Raw genomic sequence first — 11,284 nt, forward strand, 5'->3', positions numbered from 1 at the left:
ACAAAAAACAGAATGCAAATGTCTGTACTACAAAAAAGTTATGCTTACTTTACTCTAAAAACAAACAGGTGTGATTGAGTGAAGAAGCAGGTTGGAATTGCAAACCCTACTGGCCAATCACAGTCCTTGTTCTGGGGACCAATCACACGGCAGTAGCTCTGATACATCATGTTTCAAGTTGGAGAAAGTCCGTTTTGCTGTTTCTTCTGTAACTGAAGCGCAATTGGAGATCTTGTGAATATTTGAAGTATTTCTCAAATTAAAGGCGTACGTACGTACATCATAAATAGAGCAATGGCACCAAAGAAAAGAGTAAGAATCATAGAATAGCAGAGTTGGAAGGGGCCTACAAGGCCATCGAGTCCAACCCCCTGCTCAATGCAGGAATCCACCCTAAAGCATCCCTGACAGATGGTTGTCCAGCTGCCTCTTGAAGGCCTCTAGAGTGGGAGAGCCCACAACCACCCTAGGTAATTGATTCCATTGTCTTACTGCTCTAACAGTCAGGAGGTTTTTCCTGATGTCCAGCTGGAATCTGGCTTGTTTTAACTTGAACCCGTTATTCCGTGTCCTGCACTCTGGGAGGATCGAGAAGAGATCCTGGCCCTCCTCTGTGTGACAACCTTTTAAGTATTTGAAGAGTGCTATCAGGTCTCCCCTCAATCTTCTCTTCTCCAGGCTAAACATGCCCAGTTCTTTCAGTCTCTCTTCATAGGGCTTTGTTTCCAGATCCCTGATCATCCTGGTTGCCCTCCTCTGAACACGCTCCAGCTTGTCTGCGTCCTTCTTGAATTGCGGAGCCCAGAACTGGATACAATACTCTAGATGAGGCCTAACCAGGGCCGAATAGAGAGGAACCAGTACCTCACGTGATTTGGAAGCTATACTTCTATTAATGCAGCCCAAAATAGCATTGGCCTTTCTTGCAGCCATATCGCACTGTTGGCTCATATTCAGCTTGCAATCTACAACAATTCCAAGATCCTTCTCGTTTGTAGTATTGCTGAGCCAAGTATCCCCCATCTTGTAACTGTGACTTTGGTTTCTATTTCCTAAATGTAGAACTTGGCATTTATCCCTATTAAATTTCATTCTGTTGTTTTCAGCCCAGCACTCCAGCCTATCAAGATCACTTTGAAGTTTGTTTCTGTCTTCCAGGATATTAGCTATCCCACCCAATTTTGCGTCATCTGCAAATTTGATAAGCGTTCCCTGCACCTCCTCGTCCAAATCATTAATAAAAACGTTGAAGAGCACTGGGCCCAGGACTGAGCCCTGCGGTACCCCACTCGTTGCCTCTCCCCAGTTTAAGAAGGTTCCATTGATAAGTACTCTTTGAGTCCGATTCTGTAGCCAACTGTGAATCCACCTAATAGTTGTTCCATCTAGCCCACTTTTAGCTAGTTTGTTAATCAGAATGTCATGTGGTACTTTGTCAAAAGCTTTGCTGAAGTCAAGATATAGGACGTCCACAGCATTCCCACGGTCCACAAGGGAGGTTACCTTATCAAAAAATGAGATCAAATTTGTCTGACAGGACTTGTTCTTGACAAATCCATGTTGGCTTCTAGTGATCACCGCATTGATTTCAAGGTTGGAATTGATTTCAAGATTGATTTCAAGATTGACTTCTTTATAATCTGCTCCAGAATTTTCCCAGGGATGGATGTCAGACTGACTGGTCTGTAGTTCCCAGGTTCCTCTTTTTTGCCCTTTTTGAAGATAGGGACGTTAGCCCTCCTCCAGTCGTCCTGCACCTCACCCGTCTTCCATGATTTTGCAAAGATAATAGACAAAGGTTCTGAGAGTTCTTCCGCTACCTCCTTCATTACTCTAGGATGCAGTTCATCGGGCCCTGGAGATTTGAACTCATTCAAGGAAATTAGGTGTTCTTTGACCATTTGTTTATCAATCTCAAACTGCAATCCTGCCCCCTCAACTTCTGCTTCACTTTTTCTAGGGGGGTCATAGACCCGCTTTTGGGAGAAGACTGAGGCAAAGTAGGAATTGAGCACTTCAGCCTTTTCTTTGTCATCTGTTATCAATTTGCCATCTTCATTAAGCAGTTGAACCACCATTTCTTTCCTGTCTTTTACTACTCACATATCTGAAGAAAGCCTTTTTATTGCTTTTAGCATCCCTCGCTAATCTCAGCTCATTCACAGCTTTAGCCTTCCTGATGCCATTTCGGCACTTCTGCGCCACTTGTCTGTACTCTTCTTTTGTAGCCTGGCCTTCCTTCCACTTCCTACATGTATCCCTTTTTGTTTTCAGGTCATCTCTAAGCTTTTTGTGGAGCCACATTGGTTTCCTCTGTTGTCTTCTATCTTTTCTCCTTGTTGGAATTGTTTGTAACTGTGCCTTTAAAATTTCATTTTTTAAATACTCCCACCCATCCTGCACTCCTTTTCTCATTAGGCTCACTTGCCATGGGACCTTACTTATTATAGTTCTGAGTTTATTAAAATCAGCTTTCCTAAAATCCAGAGTACGTGTATGGCTACACTCAACTTTTGTCTCCTTCACAATCAAGAATTCAAGTATGACGTGGTCACTTTCCCCAGAGTTCCCATAACTGCCACTTTATCCACTAAGTCATCCCTATTGGTCAATATCAAGTCAAGGATTGCCGATCCTCTAGTTCCTTCCTCCACTTTCTGTAGGAGAAAGCTATCACCCACGCATGTCAGGAATTTCTTGGAAGGGCCGCTTTTGGCAGTATTGGTCTCCCAACAGATATCAGGGTAACTGAAGTCCCCCATCACTACTACATCACACTTCCTTGAAACACTGGCAAGTTGTTTCTCAAAAGTTTCATCCTCGTCTTCTCCTTGATTGGGTGGTTGGTAGTAGACTCCGATTATCATGTTCTTTTTATTCCTTGCCCCATTTATTTTAATCCAGATGCTCTCGATGGGGCTCCCAGTCTGATCCGCCTGTATTTCTGTGCAGGGATAGGTATTTTAACATATAGTGCAACTCCACCTCCCTTTCTATTTCTTCTGTTCTTTTTGAACAAGTTATATCCTTCAATTGCTATATTCCAGCCATGGGAGTCATCCCACCAAGTTTCAGTTATACCTATCAAGTCGTATTTGCCTTCATGTAATAAGGGGCCGACCAAGGGCAAGATGGATGGATAATATTCTGGAGGTGACAGACTTGACCTTAGGGGAGCTAGGGGTGGCGACAGCCAACAGAAAGCTCTGGCGTGGGCTGGTCTATGAAGTCACGAAGAGTCGGAAGCGACTGAACGAATAAACAACAACAATAAGAGTTCAAGTTCGTTCTGTTTGTTTCCCATGCTCTGGGCATTAGTATATAGACATTGAAGACCATGTATTTTATAGTCTGGCTTTGTTCCTACATTGTTGCGGACACTATTTTGGGGCACTATTGGAGCTGTTCTCTGTACTGTGGTGCCTTGGCCACAGTACTGCACACCCAGGAAAAGAAGGATTGTTGTATTACGCAAATCAGGTCTTTCAATTGATATATAAACATTTGAAATTTGTGAAACAGAACATTTTCTATCAGTATGCAAAGTTGTAAAACATGAAAATTTCAAAAAGTGTCCACAATTTTGGCCACCACTGTAAGATTCTTCCACCTGCTCGAGGGCCCCTGCCAGCAAGGTGTTTCCTCTCTGAACTAATAATTATCTGTATTTTGCTGTTCAAAAGAAGTACTTACCTTTACAGAAAAAATAACGCCACCCTTAGGTGTAAACGAATTAAGTAAAGCCAGAAGGTCCTTAGCTTTCAATCGATCCCAATCCATGTTGCAAACAGCCAATCTACATGTGACCTGAATACAAGAGATGCAATTTTTAACACAACATTTCGTAGCCCAGCTGTGCCTAAGGTTCAGGAGAACAGAAATACATAAAATCATTATCACTGAACCTTTACCATTTAAAATAACACGAAAATTCAGTAGACTTAGATTTTGTTGTAGATTCAGATTTTGCGCACAGTTGGTGGGGCTTTTAGTGCAGTTTGAGCACTGCTGCAAAGCTTCCTGCCAGGGAGAAGGAGCAACAAATGGGCTTATCGAATCACACCTTGACTCTGCTTCTCCAGCAAAAATCACCAAGTATTTGAGGCTGTGTTCTCTCCCCTTGGCATACAGACACAGATGTAAAGTTAAAGACAGACAGTTTGCCATTCTTGCAAACTGCTAGCTCTAAAAAAAAGGGTGGGGTGGGTGCGTGGGAAGGGCACAGAACCTGAGTTTTAGCTGAAGTTCTGCAGTGTCCTGTCCAATTTGGTTCAAGGCATCCAAAAGTGCTAAAGCCAGCAAAATACATGAAGGTTACGGATTTAGCAAGTCAGGACAAGTCAGATCAATCTAGTCCATTCAAGGCAAGTCCAGTTTAGGGTGCTGAATAGCCAAGGCAAGTTAGACCAGGCAGGGTCTCCAGGGCCATGGCCAGCTCCGAGATACCTGAGACTCAAGCAAGGCGAGCTGTTGACTCAGGGAAGCCTTATCATGGCCAGCATCTCAAAACCTGCAGTTAACTCCACCCCCTCAGTGAAGCAGTTTGTTTCTTAAAGGACTACTACCCGATTTGTAACTGCTGGTTCCTATGGGATGGGGGTGGTGAAGGCAGTAATGGGGGAGTGTCCTCTGCATCTGAGGAGTCAGGTGGAGGCACACCCTCTGGTTTGGAAGGCCCTGGCCTATTGGGGGTTGGATAAATGAGAGAGTCTCCTCTGCCTCGAGTCGTCTTTGGAGCCAGAGGATGAGTCAAGGCTGGGGAACATGATATGTAGTTTCTTGGAGCAACTCATGTTTGAAGCTTTGCCCTGCCAGGTGATGGTGAAGCAGCAAAATCCACCCTTATCCTTGACCTGATGATGGCCAGAGCAAGGCAAAGATTGCAGTTTACTTAACAAACAGCTGATGTTTGCACGGATCAGTGACTGACAGCACAAAGTCCATACTTAATGCTCAGGAATCAGATTGCTTTGACTGCTAAAGCCTACGGCCACATAGCAGAGTGCCTTGGGATGAATTACAACACTGTGTCTTCTGCTAACGGTCAATTCACTACAAGAAAGTGAATGCTGCCTGGGTACTATATTACCATCTGTGTGCTAGTTAGATGCTTATTAATGAAACTCTGTGAAAAATTAGAAGCCAACTGCTTTCCCATTGGCTAGAGTGGGTAATTTTTACGCATACCATAAAGAGTTTATGTAAAGTACAATGATCAGTGTAGATGTTGTTTATACTGAAACAATATCTGGAAGAATCTGGGAAAGCATTCTAGTCATAGTATAAGGTCCATGAAAATGTATAATCCTTTTTGTGAATCAAAACATTTCTATGCGGTATTTTAGATATTGCACTTATACACATTTTGCATTTTTATTTCCAATCGACACAGGCTGGCCCATCCCTGTTGCAAGCCTTACCTTATCTGCACGAGGGGCGTCTTTAGCCAGTTCTCCCCATTCATGTATAACTTCCGGCTCCTTTGGAAATATGTCCGTCAAATCCTCCTCCTCTTCATCCTCAGAACTGGTTTCTATATTGCCTTTCCCTCTCGCCAAATCTGGTCTGCTGTCACTTTCATCACCATCAGTCTGACTTTCGTCTCCAGTTTCTTCTTCATCTTCTGATTCGCTTTCCTCTCTTATTTCTCCATCATCTCCCAAATCACTTTCCTCTTCCAGATGTCCATCATCTTCTGACTCACTTTCCTCTTCACTTTCTCCACTGCCCTCCGATTCTTCAAGATCAAAGTTCCCCTCATCCTTGCTGGTTTCATTTTCTAAATATTTTTTGTTCACATGACTGATAGAGGAAACTACTTCCTTTGCTAAATGAAAGGAAACAGACAACATGTTTAATATACATGTATAATACCATTCTCTACAGGGATAATGATGACGCTAATCATCTCCCAAAAAGATATGCTGCACGTGAAAAAGAATGAAATACTGTTAAGGCTTTTGGTGGTTCTGTTAAGCCCCACTTTAAAAATAAATTAAATATAGCTGTTAAATAAGAGCTTATAACAGGAGCAGGCAGAAGAAACATCATGGCCTGCTCCTGTTGGACTCTTCCCCCACCCCCACAGGGCAAACTGTCATCTTGGCCCTGTGGGGAAGAAGAAAGAGCAAGGGGACAGGAGCAGGCAGAAGAAACATCATGGCCTGCTCCTCTTGGACTCTCTCTCTCTCCTCCCCACCTCCCTCCCTCCCTCCTGAACTCCTGTTCCTTGTGTGTCATGTCTTTATTAGACTGTAAGCCTGAGGGCAGGGACTGTCTTTTTTGCGAAGTGTAAGCTGCCCTGAGAGCCTTTTTTGGCTGAGGAGCGGGGTATAAATATGATAAATAAATAAATAAAATAAATAAATACCACTTGGGAAGCTAGCTGTCCAAAGTTTTGTGCCAAGTGGGAAGAATAATGTTTATCACACATGAAGTTTGATAAAGTCAATGATTTTTAAACCATTTAAAAATGTTTACATTTTGTGAACATTTTTGAAAGCTTATTTATTTGCAAATCATTGGGCAAAAATACTGCTTTAACTGGTTGCTATTTAAAAGTCAGTCTCTTCTCAATTTTCAGACAGCCGGACAACTTGTAGTTTTAAATTATGTTCTGTATCCACCAAGTAACTTTGACCAAGATGCTGGTCACTCTCTAAAGTTTAGAGTCTAAACAAAAAGTTTCCTAAAGTCACCAGACTTCAAACAGGTGAATAACCACTTTAAAAATTGGGTTTTAAAAATAAAAATTACTGTAACCGAGGGACAGAAGATAAGCAGGACTATTTCATTGCTTCTGCTGAGAGACAGCCTATTTTTGACCCTTCACAACTGTCATCTACCTGAATTGTTTTTATCCCAGCTGATTGTTAGAAAAACAGTATCTTTACGAACTGGAGTCTGAGCTTGCTGTTTTCCTCCTCTGTCCCCATCCCCTTTTCTTATGTGTCATGTCTTTTAGATTGTAAGCCTGAGGACAGGGCCTGTCATACTACTGATATTTGTAAGCCTCTCTGGGAGCCTTACATAAAGAGCAGAGTAAAAATGCTTTATTTGTTTAATTAAAATTGCCTAATTAAACTTACATCTGAATACAAACCTAAACTAACAAACTGTTAACGTTTAATACATGGCACTCCAACAACCACACTGATTTAAAGGCTGCATTTCTACATAAATGAGAACCCATGGGTAGAATATCTTTTTGAGAACACATATTATAAATATGGCACAATAGTTCACATACCGCCTTAAGTCCCAGTACTGGGGGAAAGGCGGGCAATAATAATAATAATAATAATAATAAATTGGCTGTGTTTAGATATAACGGTAAATCATGGTTTAGCAACATAAAGACGAGCCCACAGCAAACCTTGGGCTTGCACAATCCTAACTCCATGTCTGGTGTGGCTGCAAAGAGGAGATTGGAAGTTTCCACTACCATTTTAGATTAATTGCAGTTTACCATGTTATCTGAACCCTAAACTGTAGCTAATCTTAACTATACTTAGTTAAAACAAGCCAGTTTCATAAACTATGGGTTGTTTTGCAAAATAGATCAGCCTCCAACAAAATGAACTTTTGTATGCAGAAAACTTATTAAGGCACAGAGGAAATTATACTAAGCCCATTAACTTGTAAGAAAGTTTCTGTTGAACTCAGTGGCCACATTCTGACAATCATATCTAGGCTTAATGAACAAAGATATACATAAGTATTTTTTCCACTCATACAGTCTCTTTCTGACACACAGAAATCAAAGAAGAAAGTATCTAATTAATCATAAGTTTCCAGTTTCTTATCAGCAGGGAAACAATAGTTACTAGCTTCAGAACATGCCAGGAACTTAAATCAGCTTCAAAATCAGTTTAAGAATCCTAGCTTGTTCCAAACCTGGTAACTGCAGTTTCCCAGTTTGGAAGAAATTAGCCAGTAGGGTTAGAGGCATCATGCTTTGATTGCTGTGCATCGTGAAATGTCTGGGTGCATAGACAAAATACCTGTGTAATTCTTGTTTTAAACAGCTGAGATATGACTGTCAAAAGTTGGCCAATGAAACTTACTTCCAAGGAATGGTAGATAAGATCCAGATCCAGGTAACAGATTACCAACCTAATTCAGTACTTTTAGGGCCTGAAGAATGTTCTATGCTGCATTCTTTCACTGTACTTTCTTTTATAGTCTTCTGTGAAGATTTCTGACTTGTGATCGGTGCAGCAATTCCACCTTGCTTGTTTTGCTTTTTTGGTACACGCTCTTCATCTTGTAGCAACTCAGTTACATGTGTGTCTTTTACATTCTTTTTGGACTTGAATGATGCACTTTTCTGGCTATCATTTTTTAAAATGTCAGATTTTGAGACTGGTGAACTTTTATCTGTCACTGTGCTTTCTTTATGTTTAACAGGAGACTTCTCAGAGGCTCTCTTTCCTTTAGGCTTGACCTTTTTTCCTTCAGTTTCTTTCTCAGTTCGTTTATGATCAGTCTCTGAAAGATCAGAATCTGAATCAGAAAGATCATAAAATCGTTTCAAGTCCTCTGTAGAGCTGTGTTGAATAGGTCGTCCTCGCTTATCCACAGTATATTTCAACTTGAATTTCTTGTCATGAAACATGGCCCGAAACCTTTTGTCAATTTTGATCTTGTGGTCTTTTTCTGGCATTTCCCAAAATCTAGGGTCTTTTGTAATGCGGGAAAACCGCTGGTCACTAACAAGCTCCTTCTTAGAATCCATTTTTACCAGTTAAGAGTCCAAAATTGAACTGCTGAGAAAAAAATAAAATTTAAATCAATGACATTATATCATAATAAAAGAATAAATGCTTCACTCTAAAATAACTAACAGTTCCCATAAGGTAGCAAAACAGCTAGAATGTTAGACACTTAGTCCAAAAAAACATATGGTGTAATCTGGTCAACCTATTCTCCAACTTTCCAAGTTCCAATACAACCAAAGTAATCAAACCTGGATGGGACTATGGCATGTGTGATTGTGGCCAGAACCACCTTTTCCAGGAAAGAATGCACAGCAGTCATTGCTCTGCAAAAGCATTTCTGCCCTCAGCTGCAATCTCACCATCCAGAACCAATCCCAACCTGTGAATGTGCAACTCCATCCAAATTGGGCTGTGTACCTAACCCAAGACCAGCTTTATACTGAAAAACACAGATTAAGTTTTTATCTATGTTTTTAAGCAGCAGCATCTTAGCATCACTGGCATCTTTGATCACTGATGCCAGTGATTTCAGGACATCTACTGCTCGCTACCCATCCCTTTCTGCTTTTTAATTACATTGTTGCATGCACAACTGCAATAACAAAGATAAAGATCACAGAATTTTTCACCCAAAGGCTGCAATTATATGCCTTCTTAAGAGAAAATAAGTCCCACTTAATATAATGGGGCTTGTTTCTGAGTAAGGATGCCGAGGACTGCAACTAGTGAGAGCTAGTGTGGTGTAGTGGCTAAGGTGTTGGACTGGGTGACGGGAGATCCGGGTTCTAGTCCCCACTCAGCCATGGAACCCCACTGGGTGACTTTGGGCCAATCACAGACTCCCAGCCCAACCCACCTCACAGGGTTGTTGTTGTGAGGACAAAATGGAGAGAAGGAGGAGGATTATGTACACCACCTTGGATTCCTTGGAGGAAAAAAGGCGGGATATAAATGCAATAATAAATAAAATAAATAAATAAACCCTTGCTTCAATGCCATGGCCACGTGGGCCACGTGGGGAGTTTTTAATGACTGCGAGAACTAACTCTTAAGAAGGCAGCAGCTATGCCTGGTTAGCTCACACGGAGTCCAAAGGCATGACTTTGTGAGCTAACCAAGCACACTCTTGGAAGGAAAGGGGGAGACGTAGAAGGAGAAAAGGCCTCTCATGAACATCAACCAGCTCCCTGCAAGAGCATTTACCGCGCGTCTCTTTCAACGCCCCTTTAACTCACTTAGCCGCTCTTAGGCCTCTCCACGCGTCGAACGCACCGCTCCAAGGAACTTCCGCACGCAGACAAATTGCGTCACTTCCGGAACACGCGACGACCAACGGCAACGCCGAAGGGCCAAAATACTGCGCATGCGTTCAGAAGGACGCCGGGTCTTCTCGAGGCTCTTAAAGGCATATGAGTTCTGACAGAAAAATATAAAGCTGGCATTAAAAAGTTAACGCCGCCAGATATATAGATAGATATTTCTCTGATAGAAGCCACTGCAATGACGTGCTATATCTAACTTTTTTTGAAAACTTTGCTGGGTATTTCCTCTGCTCTTGCCCCGCACATGGCGTAGGCAAGGATCTGCAATCAGGAACCGGAAGTCGTAGTACACAGCCCTTGACACTATCACCTCTTTAATCTAACCATAGATTTAAACAGACGGTTCGATAGTCTACAGGGGGCGTCTTTTAATGCCACTTATTCTCGCCGGCGAGGTAAAAGTGTCACCGGCCCACTGGAAACAATAGCAAAATCGAGGGCTTTAGCTCTTTGTTCCTGCTCTTTCTATCATAGGACTTATTTCATGTGAAAAGTTTCAGCTGCCCTGCAGACCTTTTGAACTACAGGTCCCATAATCCCCGGTCATTGGCCATGCTGGCTGGACTTTATGGGGACCTTAGTACACAAAACAACTATAAGGCACCAGGTCATCTACACCTGGTGTGGTTTTTTTTGTAACATACTTATTCATTGACATGAATATATACAAAACTTGTTGAAATTTGTTGAAATTTCACAATACAAATGAATTTTTTAAAAATTAACATGCCCTTCTGAGTCAGGAGATCTGGGTTCTAGTCCTCACCCAGCCATGGAAACCCACTGGGTGACTTTGGGCCAGTCACAGACGCTCAGCCCAGCCTACCTCGCAGGGTGGTTGTTGTGAGGATAAAATGGAGAGGGGGAATTATGTACACTTCCTTGGGTTGCTTTGGGTATGGCACAGAGTGGTAAAGCAGCAGTTTCTGCAGCTGAAACTCTCCCCACGGCCTGAGTTCGATCCCAGCGGAAGCTGGTTTCAGGCAGCCCGCTCGGGTCGACTCAGCCTTCCATCCTCCTGAGGTTGGTAAAATGAGTACCCAGTTAGCTGGGGGAAAGGTAATAACAGCCGGGGAAGGCAACGGCAAACCACCCCGCTATAAGGCCTGCCAAGAAAACTTCAGCGAAAGCTGGCGTCCCACCAAGCAGGATATAACACTTTTAAAGTGGTATGAAAACAGTATATGTAATGTGTCTTGGGCCTGAACAGTTGTCATAACCCTTATAAACCGTTATAAGCAG

The 11,284-nt window shown here is 42.3% G+C and overlaps 2 protein-coding genes across 4 annotated transcripts in view; one reads left to right on the forward strand and one right to left on the reverse strand.

Annotated features, from left to right (window-relative positions):
* Positions 1-10,026, reverse strand: part of ESF1 (ESF1 nucleolar pre-rRNA processing protein homolog) — a 56,215-nt gene extending 46,189 nt beyond the window's left edge. Inside the window, exons 1-4 of one of the 2 annotated variants that reach the window (XM_063125343.1) lie at positions 9,956-10,026; positions 8,116-8,765; positions 5,421-5,827; positions 3,694-3,807 (exon numbers count right to left, since the gene is read on the reverse strand). In XM_063125343.1, coding sequence (XP_062981413.1) covers positions 3,694-3,807; positions 5,421-5,827; positions 8,116-8,737 — 1,143 coding nt within the window. In that variant the 5' untranslated portion in view covers positions 8,738-8,765; positions 9,956-10,026. Of the gene's footprint in view, positions 1-3,693; positions 3,808-5,420; positions 5,828-8,115; positions 8,769-9,955 lie in introns of both variants that reach the window. The other variant, XM_063125342.1, reaches the window with a different exon arrangement.
* ISM1 (isthmin 1) overlaps positions 1-11,284 on the forward strand; it is a 325,195-nt gene that overhangs the window by 277,786 nt on the left and 36,125 nt on the right. The window lies entirely within an intron of this gene.

This window comes from Elgaria multicarinata, chromosome 4, assembly GCF_023053635.1.
Source record: "Elgaria multicarinata webbii isolate HBS135686 ecotype San Diego chromosome 4, rElgMul1.1.pri, whole genome shotgun sequence".
Classification (NCBI taxonomy): Eukaryota; Metazoa; Chordata; class Lepidosauria; order Squamata; family Anguidae; genus Elgaria; species Elgaria multicarinata.